Source organism: Heterodontus francisci, chromosome 2, assembly GCF_036365525.1.
Source record: "Heterodontus francisci isolate sHetFra1 chromosome 2, sHetFra1.hap1, whole genome shotgun sequence".
Lineage (NCBI taxonomy): Eukaryota > Metazoa > Chordata > Chondrichthyes > Heterodontiformes > Heterodontidae > Heterodontus > Heterodontus francisci.
Genome location: NC_090372.1, coordinates 37091570 through 37107400, shown reverse-complemented (window position 1 = coordinate 37107400; position 15831 = coordinate 37091570). Strand labels below are relative to the sequence as shown.

At 44.4% G+C, this 15831-nt stretch overlaps 1 protein-coding gene across 3 annotated transcripts in view; it reads left to right on the top strand.

Moving 5' to 3' along the window:
• The window catches only part of cdkal1 (CDK5 regulatory subunit associated protein 1-like 1), a 1149347-nt gene that overhangs the window by 253 nt on the left and 1133263 nt on the right, over positions 1-15831 (top strand). For 2 of the 3 annotated variants that reach the window (XM_068056978.1, XM_068056992.1), the window contains exon 2: positions 5384-5553. In XM_068056978.1, the coding sequence (XP_067913079.1) occupies positions 5387-5553 (167 nt within the window). In that variant the 5' untranslated portion in view covers positions 5384-5386. Of the gene's footprint in view, positions 1-5369; positions 5554-15831 lie in introns of all 3 variants that reach the window. The other variant, XM_068056983.1, reaches the window with a different exon arrangement.

Genomic DNA, 15831 nt, shown 5'->3' with positions numbered 1-15831 from the left:
AGAGCGAGTAGGTGACTTTTTCCAAAAATAAAGTTGTGTCTCCCGCATGTGTCGGCGGTATGATGTAAATCTCCAGCGTCGCTGCTGCCCGAGTTGATAAGTGGGATTCTCGGTTGATGGATGGAGGTGCTTGCGGCCGATGCCTTCACTAAATCCGATTAATTTCGGAGCCTTGCAGTTGCAATAAGCAAGTTGCACATCGCACGGTCGGTAGCAGCCGGGGAGGCCATGCGGCCCGAGCAGAAAGACCCTTCATCCTCAGCACAGGATCTTTTTCCCGACGTTGATCACTTCCCCACATCAGTTCTAAATTTGCCTTTATTCTCTATTCACTACATCTATTCTCAGTATAGAAAAAATAGATCTACTCAAGTAGTGTCCCAGATTTTCCTTTTCTATATAGTTGACTCCTTAATATCACCACCTAATCCTTACAGAAAGGAAGGACCTGCATTTATTTAGCACTTATCAAAACATCATTCTGTCCCAAAGCATCTTCTAGCTAATTAAGCACTTGTGAAGTACAGTCACTGCTATGATGTAGGAAATGTGGCATTTATGCACAACAAGGTAACGAACAGCAATGAGGTAATGACCACATAACATGCTCTTGGTTGAGAGATAAATATTGACTCCTCTGCTCTTTGAAATAGCCCCACTGGAGAGGGTAGACTGGGTCTTGGTTTAACGTCTCATCCAAAAACTGGTGCCTGTGATAGTGCAGCACTTAACAACAACAACTTGCATTTCTAAAGTGCCTTTAATGTAGTAAAATGTCACATGGCTGTTTCATAGTGTTATGAAAGAAAATTTGACACTGAGTCACATAAGAGATTAGGGCAGATGAGCAAAAGCTTGGTCAAAGAGGTGTATTTTAGGAGCCTCTTAAAGACAGAAAGAGAGGTGGAGAGGATTAGGAATGTAATTCCGGAGCTTGGCAGCTGAAGGCATAGATGCCAGTGGTGGAATGATTAAAATTGGGGATGCTCAGGAGGTCAGAATTGGAAGGGAGCGCAGATATTTCTGGTTGTAGGGCTGGAGGAGATTAGAAGTTGGGAGGGGCGAGGACATGGAGTAATTTGAAAACAAGGGAGATAATTTTAAAATTGAGGGACTGTTTAACAGGGAGCCAATGTAGGTCAGCAGTGACGGGTGAACGGGTAGCAGAATTTTGACTGAGCTCAAGTTCATGGAGAGCAGAACATGGGAGGCCAGCCATGAGTGCATTGGAATAGTCAAGTTTAGAGGTAACAAAGATATGAATGAGGGTTTCGACATCAGATGAACTGAGGTTGCAGGGGTAGAAATAGGCGATCTTAGTGGTAGTGCAGATATGTGGTCAGAAGCTCACTCCCTCAAGACTGCACTGGAGTGTCAGTCTAGATTTATGTGCTCTCTGGAGTGTGATTTGAATCCACAGCAGCAATACTTACATTTATATAGCATTTTTTAAATGTTACAACATGTCCCAAGGTGTTTGTTCGAAGCGTTGTCAAACAAAATTTGACATTTCAGGAATGACTTAAAGGAGGACTGAGGAGTGGAGACGTTTAGGGAGGGAATTCCAGAGTTTAGGCCTAGGCAGTTGAATTCATGGCTGATTATGGTGGGGCAAAGGGAAGATGCGCAAGAGGCCAAAATTGGAGCAGTATTGTGATCTTGGAGGGTTGTAGTCCTGGAGTGGGGGATTACAGAGATGACTCGGAGGTGAGAGTGCTACCAGCTGAGCCACAGCTGACTCGTAAGTTGACCGCGAGGCTGTGAAATTAATTTTCTACAGTTTTTCCCCATGGCTCACCTGTCTGACACAGGAATCAGTTCTGTGGCTGTCCTTATGCCATCTTCAAGGTTGCAGTTTCATTTCTTTTGTTTGTCAATGGTCACTGCATGTTATGATCGTAGTTGTTATGAAGTTGCCTTGAAGTGTTAAGAATTCATAATTGCCCATAAATTCACTTAGGAAAGTTTAGATGAGCAGAGAGACCTTGGTGTCCATATAGACAAATCTGTAAAGGTGGCAGGGCAAGTTGATAAGGTGGTTTAAAAAAAGCAAATGGGTTACTTGGATTTATAATTAGTGGAATAGAATATAAACGTAAAGAGATCATGCTAGAATTTTATAAGTCACTGCTTAGGCCTCAGCTGAAGTATTGTGGATAATTCTGGGCACCACACTTTGGTAAGATGTAAAGGTACAGAGGAGGTTTACCAGGCTGTTAGCAGGAATGAGGGACTTCAGTTTATAAGAGGTTGGAAAAGTTAGTTTCTCCTTGGAACAGAGAAAGTTAAGAGGAGACTGAATGATGAGAGCTTTTGATAGAGTCGATAGAGAAAAATTATTCTCTCCAGCGAGTGGTTCAATAACTAGAGGTCATAGGTTATAGATTCAAAATCATTGGAAAAAAGATCTAGTAGGGAAATCACAGAATTGTTACAGTGCAGAGGGAGGCCATTCAGCCCATGATGTCTGCACCAGTGATGAGATGAGAATTTGTTTTCACTTGGAGTTGTTGGCATCTGTAACATTCTATCGAAAAAGGTGATAGACGTTAATTCTGTAAACAATTTTAAAAGGGATTGGACAGATACTTGATGATTGATTTTCTTAAAGGAGGATGATGAGGTGGAGAGGTGTAGGGTGGGTATCGCAGAGCTTGGGTCCTAGGCAATTGAAAGCATGGCCACCGATGGTGGAGCGATTTAATATCAGGGATGCACAAAAAGCCCGAATTAGAGGAGCACAGATATCTTAGAGGGTTGTAGGGCTGGAGGAGATTACAGAGATAGGGAGGGCTGAGGCCATGAAGGGATTTGAAAGCAAACATGAGAATTTTGAAATCAACACGTTGCTTGAACAGGTACCAATGTAGGTCGCACGCACAGGGGGGATAGGGAAATGGGATTTGGTACGAATTAGAATTCAGCAAAGGAGTACCAAGGGATTGATTAACAAGGGGAAAATAGAGCACGAGAGTAAGCTTGCGGGGAACATAAAAACTGACTGTAAAAGTTTCTATAGGTATGTGAAGAGAAAAAGATTGGTGAAGACAAATGTAGGTCGCTTACAGTCAGAAACAGGGGAATTTATTATAGGGAACAAAGAAATGGCTGGCCAACTAAATGCCTACTTTGGTTCTGCCTTCACAAAGGAGGACACAAATATCACACCAGGAATGTTGGGGAACACAAGGTTTAGTGAGAGGGAGGAACTGAAGGAAATCAGTATTAGTAGAGAAATGGTGTTTGGGAACTTGATGGGATTGAAGGCCGATAAATCCCCAGGGCCTGATAATCTATATCCCAGAGTACTTAAGGAAGTGGCCCTAGAAATAGTGGATGCATTGGTGGTCATCCAAGATTCTATAGACTCTGGAAAAGTTCCTACAGATTGGAGGGTAGCTAATGTAACCCCACTATTTAAAAAGGGAGGTAGAGAGAAAACAGGGAATTATAGACCAGTCAGCCTGACGTCGGTAGTGGGGAAAATTCTAGAGTCCATTATCAAAGATTTTATAGCAGAGCACTTGGAGAACAGTGGTAGAATCGGATAGCGTCAGCAAGGATTTACGAAAGGGAAATCATGCTTGACAAATCTATGAGAATTCTTCGAGGATGTAACTAGTAGAGTTGATGAGGGGGTGCCAGTGGATGTGGTTTATTTGGACTTTCAGAAGGCTTTCGACAAAGTCCCGCATAAGAGATTAGTGTGTAAAATTAAAGCGCATGGGATTGGTGCTAGTGTATTACGATGGTTGAAAATTGGTTGGTAGACAGGAAACAAAGGGTAGGGATAAATGGATCTTTTTCCGAATGGCAGGCAGTGACTAGTGGGGTACCGCAGGGATTGGTGCTAGGACCCCATCTATTCACAATATATATTAATGATTTAGATGAGGGGACTAAATGTGATATCTCCAAATTTGCAGATGACACAAAGCTTGGTGGGAGGGTGAGTTGTGAGGAGGATGCAGAGAGGCTTAAGGGTGATTTGGACAAGTTGAGTGAGTGGACTAATGCATGGCAGATGCAGTATAATGTGGATAAGTGAGAGGTTTTTCACTTTGGTAGCAAAAACAGGAAGGCAGGATATTATCTGAATGGCTATAAACTGAGAGAGGAATATGCAGTGAGATCTGGGTGTTCTCGTACACCAGTTGCTGAAGGTAAGCATGCAGGTTCAACAGACGGTAAAAAAGGCAAATGGTATGTTGGCCTTCATAGCAAGAGGATTCGAGTACAGGAGCAGGGATGTCTTGTTGCAATTATACAGGGCCTTGGTGAGGCCACACCTGGAATATTGTGTGCAGTTTTGGCTTCCTTATCTGAGGAAGGATGATCTTGCTATAGAGGTAGTGCAGCGAAGGTTTACCAGACTGATTCCTGGGATGGCGGGACTGACGTATGAGGAGAGATTGAGTCGGTTAGGATTGTATTCGCTGGAGTTCAGAAGAGTGAGGAGGGATCTCATAGAAACTTATAAAATTCTAACAGGACTTGACAAGGTAGATGCAGAAAGGATGTTCCTGATCGTGGGGTAGTCCAGAACCAGGGGTCATAGTCTAAGGATAGAGGGTAAACCTTTCAGGACTGAGATGAGAAGAAATTACTTCACCCGGAGAGTGGTGAGCCTGTGGAATTCGCTACCACAGAATGCAGTTGAGACCAAAACATTGTATGTTTTCAAGAAGGAGTTAGATACAGCTCTTGGGGCGATAGGGATCAAAGGATATTGGGGGAAAGCGGGAACAGGTTACTGAGTTGCATGATCAGCCATGATCATAATGAATGGCGGAGCAGGCTCGAACGGCCGAATGGCCTACTCCTGCTCCTATTTTCTATGTTTCTATGAGACACGGGCTGCAGAGTTTTGGATGGCCTCAGGTTTACAGAGAATAGAATGTGGGTGACCAGCCAGGAGTGCGTTGGAATACTGAAATCTAGAGGTAAAGTAGGCGTGAATGAGGGTTTCAGCAGCAGATGAGCTGAGACAGGGGCAAAGTCGGGTGATGTTATAGGTGGTAATAGGCAGTCTATGTGGTGGGAAACTCATTTTGGGGTCAAATGTGACACCAAGATTGCAAGCACACTGGCTTAATCTCAGACTGTTGCCAGGGAGAGAAGTGGCGTCGGTAGCTAAGGAATAGAGTTTGGAGCCTACAGTGCAATGTGTCCTCAATCACCTGGAGTTTCAGCTTTTTTATCCAAAAGATACCAGAAATTGATTTGAAGTTAATATTGATATCGAGCATTTATTTTAAAAAGTGATATCTATTTTAGCTATTAATTGCTGCTTGTACAGATGTTTGTATAAAAGTAATCTCCAAGAAAATTAGTGTTGAATGTTGAAAATTTGTAATCGAATTATTCAGGTTTTTTTTTATAGATCATGCCTGCTGCTTGTGATTCATTAGTGGAAGACATCGAAGATATTGTGTCAGCACAAGATCCAAAACCTCAGGATCGACAGTTTGCAAAAAGGAGCATTGTCCCTCATGTTAGAAAGAGAGACAAACACAAACACGATGAGGGGCCAGAAGATTTTCAGGCTGATAGGTGAGTTCTCATTCCATTATTTTTGTCAGAACTTGTAACACTTGATGGCAGCTCCATGTTGAAACCCCTCCAATCAGGTTTCCGCCCATGCCATGGCACTGAAACAGCCCTTGTCAAAGTCACAAATGACATACTCTTTCACTGTGCCTGTGGTAAGTTGTCCGTCTTCGCCCTTCTTGACCAGCCTTTGACACAGTTGCCCACACCCGCCTCCAACCCCTCTCCCGCCTTGTCCATCTGTGTGGGACTGCCTGACCTGGTACTATTCCTATCTATCCAGTCATTGCCAGAGAATCATTTCCATTGTTTCCTGTTCCCATTGCTGCATGGTTACCTCTTGATTCCCTTGCCCACCATGACCCCCGGCCCCAACCTGCCCAACCCCCACTTCCATTTCTCATGGCCACAGTCTCGGGCTGAACTAGACTGTTTTCAGGCTGGCCATCCTATTTGACCCTGAGCTGAGTTTCAGGGCCCCATGTCCTCGCTGTCGTCTTGATTGCCATCTTTCACCTCTAACATTGCCAGTGATTGCCCCAGCCTCAGCTTCTCAGTTGCTGAAACCCTGAACTATGCCTTTGTTACCTCTGGACTCAACTATTCCAATATTCTCCTGTTTGACCTCCCACCTTGCACCATCTGTGAACTTGAGCTTGGCCAAAATCATGCTGCCTGTATACTAACTCGTACCAGGTCCCGCTTAACCATCGTCCCTGTGCCGACTGACCTACACTGGCTCCTGGTCTTGCAACACTTCTGTTTTAAAGTTCTCATTCTTTGTTTTCAAATCCTTATATGGCCTCCTAGAATGACACAATGTACAGCACAGAAACAGGTCATTTGGCCCAACCAGTGCATGCCTGCATTTATGTTCCCTCCTTCCTCATCTAACTGTCAGCATAACCCTCTATTCCCTTCTTTCTCATGCTTATCTAGCTTCCTCTTAAATACATCTATACTGTTCACCTCAATTACTCCCTATCCCTTGCTATCTCTGTAACCTCCATCAGGGCTACAGCTCGCCATGATCGCTGCGCTCCTTCAATTCTGACCGCTTGCACTTCCTTGATTTTCATCACTCCAGCATTGCCAACTGTGCCTTTAGATACCTAGGCCCTAAGCTATGGAATTCCCTCCCTAAACTTCTCCACCTTGCTACCTCTCTCTGTTGTCCTTTAAAATGCTCCTTAAATCTCCCTCTTGGACCAACCTTTTGTTCACCTGTCCCAATGTCTGTTTGTGTCTCAGTGTCAAACATTGTTTGATAACGCTCTAGTGAAGCACCTTGGGACATTTTACTATGTTAAAGGTGCAATAAAAATGCAGGTTGTTGAGAATAGAAAGTCTTCATTGGAAGTAACTAACAGGTACTTCGTTTTGGTCTTTGTTTCGGGTTGGAATTGTTTGAAAATGTCGTTGGAAGCATTTGTTTCATGGTGTATTCACTTTGCTGTAGAAAAGTTAGGTTGTATTGGTGTGTGATAGGACCCACTATTGTTTTACCATTTGAGCTGATTGGGAGGACAAAATTCTTAGAATTGAGGCAGGTGCAAGTTAGAGTCCTGGACCCACAAATGACTAAAATGGGGAAATCTCCATATTAAAGCCTTTTTAAAAATGCTACCTTGCACACAATTAAGGATGCTGCAGGTCATAGAGGCATAGAGTCATTGGTGGAAGTAATAAAAGCCTCTGCATTATTGTTTTGCAAGGTGCCTATGTGTGTACTTGGTCATATGCCCAGGATTTGCAAAGGCCCTCTATTGAATGGAGGCAGAAAGTGTGGATGCTGTAGTGGTTTGTATTGCAGAAGGCTAGTACAAATGGGGGTGTTATTACATTGCACAATATACCCCCAAAAGCCATTTGCGGAAGCACAAGGAATAGGAAATTCCTCTGCTTGGCTGAAAGACCTTTCTTTACCCAGGAACAGCACTAACATTTCAGCAGTTCTGATGAAAGGTTACAGACCTAAAACATTAACTCTGTTTGTCTCTCCACAGATGCTGCTGGACCTGCTGTGTATTTTCAGCACTTTTTGTTTTTAACATAACAGCAGTAACATTAATGTATTATATACTTGGAATGGAATACTGTGGGAAAAATAGTAATTTGATGTGTACACTGAGATTGGTGGTGGAGGGTCAGCCTTGTGACATCAATACCCAGGAGATATGAATGAATGAACAAACTTGCATTTATGTAGTGTGTCTCGTGAGCTCCCAAAGTGATTGACAGCCAATTAGTACTTTTTTTGAAGTGTTTTTTAATTCATTCGTGGGATGTGGGTGTCGCTGAAAAGACCAGTATTTATTGCCCTTGAGAAGGTGAGTTGCCTCCTTGAACCGCTGCAGTCCTTGTAGTCACTATTGTAATGTAGGGGAACATGGTAGCCATTTTGCACGCAGCAAGCTCCCACAAATAGAAATGTGATAAATGACCATATAATTTATTTTTCGTGATCCTGGTTGAGGAGTAAATGTTGGCCAGGGCACTGGGAGAACCCCCTTGCTCTTCTTTGAATAGTGCCATGGGATCTTTTACATCTACCTGAGGGAGCAGATGGGATATCGATTTAATGTCTCATCTGAAAGGCAGCACTTCTGACAGTACAGCACTCCCTCAATACTCCGCTGGAGTGTCAGCTATGATTTTGTGCTCAAATCTCTGGAGTAGGGCTGGAACCCACAGTTTTCTGACTCAGGAGAGTGTGCTATCACCAAAATTGGATTAGTCCAAAAATGACTGGGTCCAGACTACAGGCCGGTGTTTTATTTCAACTAAAGGGAATATTGCAGTCGGATGCACATGTGCTTCTACTTTTATGAAAGAGTCAAGATGGCTCCTGGGCAGTTGGCTCCCAAGGGAGGTCCTCACTATGCAAGTCTGTCTGTCGCCATGTGCTGCCATCCGTTGCTCTTTCTCCCCATGAATCCTTCTGCTGTTTGTTCCTTTGAATCTAACAGCGGGTGCATTTTAGCCCAAATTTCAAGTTAACTGTTAGTTTAAATGGCCTCATGGCCATTTGGTTAAATTCAAATGGTTAATTCAAATCCCATCCCCTGATCTTACCTTGAGAGATCTGGAAAAGACCTGGAAGTGGATTTTCTCTCAAATCTGGAATCAAATTCTGGACTTCTGGACATCAAGGTCACATTTCTGTGTTGGACTACAGGAATAAACTGCAAGATTCTGCTTCTGTTTATAATCTGCTGCTTTTCTTTGATCTGTGAACTGTGGAACAGATCTGGAAAAATGTAGATCTAGATCTTCTCTCAAGTTCCTGGACTTCTGTCAACATCAAGAAGACGCTTCTCCTCTGGACTATGCTGGCTATATCGTAAGACGTAACTTCTGTCTCTGATTTTTTGCTCTTTTGCGATTTTAGATTTTTTAGATTTAGAGATACAGCACTGAAACAGGCCCTTCGGCCCACCAAGTCTGTGCCGACCATTAACCACCAATTTATACTAATCCTACACTAATCCCATATTCCTACCACATCCTCACCTGTCCCTATATTCCCCTACCACCTACCTATACTAGTGACAATTTATAATGGCCAATTCACCTATCAACCTGCAAGTCTTTTGGCTGTGGGAGGAAACCGGAGCTCCCGGAGGAAACCCACGCAGACACAGGGAGAACTTGCAAACTCCACACAGGCAGTACCCAGAATTGAACCCGGGTCGCTGGAGCTGTGAGGCTGCGGTGCTAACCACTGCGCCGCCAATGCTGGTGATTGCCTCAAAAAAAAAAAAATTAGATTTGTTGGACAACACCAACTTTTCACAAATCCATGGAGGCTGATTAGGTCATTCTGCACAAGTGATCACGCTGTTTGAGATTCCAGTAACCTCCCCACAATTGATATTTCAAGAAACTTTGATCCGTTTACTGCCTTCCCTCCACCAGTGCTGTGACTTGAGAGATTTCAGTTTCCTGCTGAGCCTGTGATTGGCCATTGGTTATATTGGTTTTTCGGCTTTAGTCTGTTCCTCGGCTCAAGAGCAGACCTCTGCTGCTTCTGGAGACTTTTATGTTGTCCTCCAACTTTGCCATTATCTTTCTGATCCTACAACTGACTGTACACCTGTTGGGTCTTCATTCTGACGAAAATGCCTCTTTCTGTGCATCCTTCGATGCTCTACCCTAAGTAGTTTCTGGACTTCACTTGCTATACACCTGACTGTGAACTTGGACAACAGCTTGTTGATGCTCCATGCAGACTCCGCTCTCCTTGCATCATTGTTATCCCACCACGGGACCTCTGACTTTAACTTGACTCCTCAGAGTCAGAGTCATTATGGCACAGGAGGAGGTCATTCGGCCCATCGAGTCCATGTAGTCTCTGTACAGTCAGTCCCATTCCCTGCTCTGTCCCCATAGCCCTGCAACCTTATTTCCTTCAAGTGCCCATCCAGTTTTTTTTTGAAATCATTGATGGCCTCTGCTTTCACCACCCTCGTAGGCTGTGAGTTCCATGTCATTACCACTTGCTGCATTTTTAAAAAAAGTTCAGTGAGGTCCTTGGCACTGGTTTATTATGAGCAGCAACCCCAATTGCCCCATCACATACTCTTGCCATCCTTCCTGCCCAGTGTGCCTCCTGGGGGCTCATCTTGCCAATCTTTTTCCTGTCTAACACTCTTCTCCCACTGCTGACCCTGTGGTCTCTGCCAGAGAATCAGCTCTCACCACCAGTCTGTGCATCTCCCTCAAGAAGGTCCATTCACTTGCCACCCATGAACTTATTGTGGCTGATTTGCATCGACATCATTGCTCTAACGGAAACAGGGCTGGGGGGTGATGGCACCTTGTCCCTTAATGAAGTCTTCCCGCCTGGCTACATCATCCACTACTTGCCCCACCAAACTGTCATGGTGTAGTGCTGATCAGTCGATCGCAACTTGGCCTGTCCCTGTACTCTGGCACTTTCTCATCCTTTGAGCATTTTTCCTTGTTCTACCCCTCTCACCTCTCTTTCAAAATAATTTTTCTGTACTGCCCTCCTGAGTAAATAAAAAATGTTTTCGGATATCTCACTGCTCTCTTCCCTCAGCCTCTGTACCACGCGAGTTCTCATCGTTCGTGATTTCAACCTTTATTTCAATTCATCATGTTCTCTCTCCTCCTGAGTTCGCTGCCGTCATGTCCTCCCTAAACTTCTCCCTGCATGTAACCTCCCAACTCATATACATGGCCAACCTTTAACCTTGCTATTTCACATGGTTTTGCTCGTCCCATCGTATCAATTACAGACAAGGCCATCACTGATCACTTCCTTGCATCACTCACCACCCATATCCCCCCTATCCACACCTCAACCCTATCTCTTGCTGTATCTGTCTCTGGAAAAAAAACTATGCACTTTCAAAATCTCAACTATTTACCCTTTGACCCTTCGCTCGCCACAACATTTCTGCAGCTACTGATTTGCTCAACCGCACGCTCACCTCCACTTTTGATGCCCTAGTCCACAATAAAACCATGACTCTCACCCTGGCCATTTCTCCTGGTATAGCTCTCATCTCCATTGCCTTAAGTCCAAGGGACACAGACTTGAGAGGATGTGGTAGAGAACTGGTTTAGCCATCCTCCGCCAGATCTGACTAGACCACATAAAACATTTATCGGGTTCTGCTCTCGTCTGCAACTACTGCTCACTATTCCAGGATCTCTCCTGTCCCCTTCAGCCTCACCTCCAACAGCAAGGGTGAGGATCTCATGGATTTCTTTGTCTCTAAGATAGAGACCATCCAATTAGCTGTGTCTGCCGCATCCCTCCCTTCCACTAGTCCACCTGGCCAAGCTTCCTCTAATGCTCCCTGCTACCCTAGCCCTGAACTTGCATCTTTCTCTCGTTTCTGTCCTATCTCCCCTTATGCCCTCTCCAGGTTCATCTTGACCACGAGACCCACATCTTGCTTCCTCGATCCTATTCTCATTAAACTGCTGACCACCCAACTTCCCCTCCTGGTCCCCCATGTTAGCTGATATTGTTGACTGTTCTTTCTCCAGATGTTGTCCATCTCTTTTAAATCTGCTGTTATCACCCCTCCTCTTAAAAAAAAAAATTAGCCCTTGACCCTACTGTCCATGCAAATTGTCATCCAATCTCCAACCTCCCTTTCCCCTCAAGTCCTTGAATGTGTTCTGATGAAAGGTCACAGATCTGAAATGTTAACTCTCTTTCTCTCTCCACAGATGCTGACAGACCTGCTGAGTATTTCCAGTGCTTTCTACTTTTACTCCTTGAATGTGTTGTCGCCTCCCAAATCCATTCCTATCTTTCCTGGGACTCCATGTTTAAATCCCACCAATCAGGTTTCTTCCCCTGCCACAAGACCAAAACAGCTCTTATCAAAGTAACTAATGTTGTTCTATGTGACTGTGACAATGGTAAGCCTGCCCTCCTCATCCTTCTTGACCTGTCTACAGCCTTTGACATGGTTGACCATACCGTCCTCTTCCAATGCCTCTCCACTGTTGTTCAGTTGGTTGGGATGACTTTCACTGTGTTCCATTCTTGTTTATCCAGTCATAGCTGGAGTATCACTTGTGATGCCTTCTCTTCCTGCTTCTGCACCATTAACCTCTCATGGTCCCTAAGGATTTATCCTTGGCCCCCTCTTATTTCCCATCTACATGCTGTCCCTCAGCGATATCATTAAAAGCACAGTGTTAGTTTTCACCTATATGCTGACGACACCCACCTGTACCTCACCACCACCCCTCTCGATTCCTCCACTGTTGCTAAATTATCAGCTGCCTATCCGACATCCGATACTGGATGAGCAGAAATGTCCTCTAACTAAATAATGGGGAAGGCTGAAGCCGTTGTTTTTGGTCACCGCTCCAAACTCCGTTCCCTAGCTACTGATTCCGTCCCTCTCCCTAGCAACAGTCTGAGATTAAACTAGTCTGTTCACGACCTTGGTGTTACATTTGACCCCAAAATGAGCTTCCGATCTCATCTTAGGGCCATCACTAAAGCCGCCTATTTCCACCTCTGTTACATCACCCGACTTTGCTCCTGTCACAGCTCCACACAAGGAAAGCTGCAACTCTCGTGCATGCCTATGTTACCTTTTGACTTAACTATTCCAGTACACTCCTGGCTGGCTTCTTGCATTCTATGTTCCATAAACTTGTGGTCATCTAAAACTCTGCTGCCTATGTCTTAACTCGTACCAAGTCCAGTTCACCAATCAACCCTGTGCTGGCTGAGAAATATTGGCTCCCAGTCAAGCAACATCTTGATTTCAAAATTTTCATGCTTGTTTTCACATCCCTCCATGGCCTCGCCCCTCCTTATCTCTGTAATCTCCTGCAGCCCCACAACCCTCCAAGATATCTGCACTCCTCTAATTCTGGCCTCTTGTGCATCCCTGACTTTAATCATTCCACCATTGGTGGCCGCGCATTCAGTTGCCTCGGCCCAATGCTCTGGAGTACCCTCTCTATGCTTCTCTGCCTCTCTACCTCACTTTCCTCCTTTAATACACTTCTTAAAACCTACCTCATTGACTAAGCTTTTCGTCATCTAACCTAATGTTTCCTTGTGTGGCTTGGTGTCATTTTGTTTTATAATGTTCCTGTAAAGCACCTTGAGATGTTTTGTTACGTTCTTCTTCTTTCTTTTGGGCCTCCTTATCTCGAGAGACAATGGATACGCGCCTGGAGGTGGTCAGTGGTTTGTGAAGCAGCGCCTGGAGTGGCTATAAAGGCCAATTCTGGAGTGACAGGCTCTTCCACAGGTGCTGCAGAGAAATTTGTTTGTTGGGGCTGTTGCACAGTTGGCTCTCCCCTTGCGCCTCTGTCTTTTTTCCTGCCAACTACTAAGTCTCTTCGACTCGCCACAATTTAGCCCTGTCTTTATGGCTGCCCGCCAGCTCTGGCGAACGCTGGCAACTGACTCCCACGACTTGTGATCAATGTCACACGATTTCATGTCGCGTTTGCAGACGTCTTTATAACGGAGACATGGACGGCCGGTGGGTCTGATACCAGTGGCGAGCTCGCTGTACAATGTGTCTTTGGGGATCCTGCCATCTTCCATGCGGCTCACATGGCCAAGCCATCTCAAGCGCCGCTGACTCAGTAGTGTGTATAAGCTGGGGGTGTTGGCCGCTTCAAGGACTTCTGTGTTGGAGATATAGTCCTGCCACCTGATGCCTTAAATGCTATATAAATATAAGTTGTTATTGAATTAGTGATTGAGGCTGAGTTAACTAACTCTGAGATTAGGTTTTGAGATTTACCTTTAATGTGTGCTGGAGGAGATAATCAGTGGAGGATCATTTTGACCCTGGGATGTTGCTGAAAGCAAGCCTTTTGATTGCCTTTTTGAATTCTGTTGGTTCATATTAGGGCAGGTATGTATTCTCCTTTGATGGGTGAGCTATGAGACAAAATATTATGTGGGCTGTTTCTGAGGTGCAGAGTGAGTCATTGGTGGGATTTCTCATAGTTTCACCACATGATACTTTGGGACTGCTCAGTTGTTGTTTGCAAGAAGCTTAGTTTTTCCCAACTTGTTTTTAGACACTTTGTCTTACTATTTGGTGTTGGCATTCCTATCCCTTTGGGACTGCTTTGGTTTCATTATTTGGAGCTCCAGGCCCTTTTGATTTTGGAATATTAGTTTGGAAATTTTCCTGACATCTTTATGTTCATAGTTCGGTTACAGTTTCCATAAGAAGACTCTGACTTTAAGTTGAAACCTATGTCTTTATTCATTGCTGGGTATGGTTTAGTGTAGATCAGATTTATCTGCTAACTGCAACTCATGGTAACTTACTAACTAGAGAACACGTGGGATGTTTGCCTACAAAATTGGAAAAATAAAGTGCCACCAGACTATTGTGTACAGGCTAAACTAGTTGTCCAGATACATCTATAAATAAATAAAATATGGAAGCAAATCACTTGGCAACACATTACAAACCTAGAAGAAATATATCAACAGATGAAATTAAGGACAGAAAATGACCAGAACGTCCTTTGAATCTGTCCCATAATGTCACAAGGCTTCTGCACACCATTATTCTTAACTGAGTCCCCAGCCACTCCTGGCAGAAATGAAAGAAACAAATTTTAAAAAAAGTAAGCTAATTTAAAAAAAAATTCTGAAATTTCCTCTCCAACCCCTGCAGTGGATCAGACAATGTCTAGGAGACTACGGTGAGAGGAAACATAGAAACATAGAAAATAGGAGCAGGAGTAGGCCATTCAGCCCTTCGAGCCTGTTCTGCCATTCCTTATGATCATGGCTGATCATCCAACTCAGTAGCCTGTTCCTGCTTTCGCCCCATACCCTTTGATCCCTTTAGACCCAAGAGCTATAACAAACTCCTTGAAAGCATACAATATTTTGGCCTCAAGTGCTTTCTGTGGTAGCGAATTCCACAGGCTCACCACTCTCTGGGTGAAGTAATTTCTCCTCATCTCAGTCATGAAAGGTTTACCCCGTATCCTGAGACTATGACCCCAGGTTCTGAATTCCCCCACCATCGGGAACATCCTTCCTGCATCTACCCTGTCAAGTCCTGTTAGAATTTTATAGGTTTCTGTGAGATCCCCTGCTGACTCTTCTGAACTCCAGCGAATATAATCCTAACTGACTCAATCTCTCCTCATATGTCAGTCCCACCATCCCAGGAATCAGTCTGGTAAACCTTCGCTGCACTCCCTCTATAGCAAGATCATCCTTCCTCAGATAAGGAGACCAAAACTGCACACGCTATTCCAGGTGTGGCCTCACCAAGGCCCTGTATAATTGCAGCAAGACATCCCTGCTGCTGTACTCGAATCCTCTCACTATGAAGGCCAACATACCATTTGCCTTTTTTACCGCCTGTTGCACCTGTATGCTTACCTTCAGCAACTGGTGTACGAGAACACCCAGGTCTGACTGCGTATTCCCCTCTCTGTGTATAGCCATTCAGATTATAATCTGCCTTCCTGTTTTTGCTACCGACGTGGATAATCTCACATTTATCCACAGTATACTGCATCTGCCATGCATTAGCCCGCTCACTCAACTTGCCCAAATCACCTTGAAGCCTCTGTGCATCCTCCTCACAACTCACCCTCCCACCCAGCTTTGTGTCATCTCCAAATTTGCAGATGATTGCATTTAGTTCCTCATCTAAATCATTAACGTATATTGTGAAATAGCTGGGGTCCTAGCACTGATCCCTGCGGTACCCCACTAGTCACTGCCTGCCATTTGGAAAAAGACCCATTTATTCCTACTCTTTGTTCTCTGTCTGC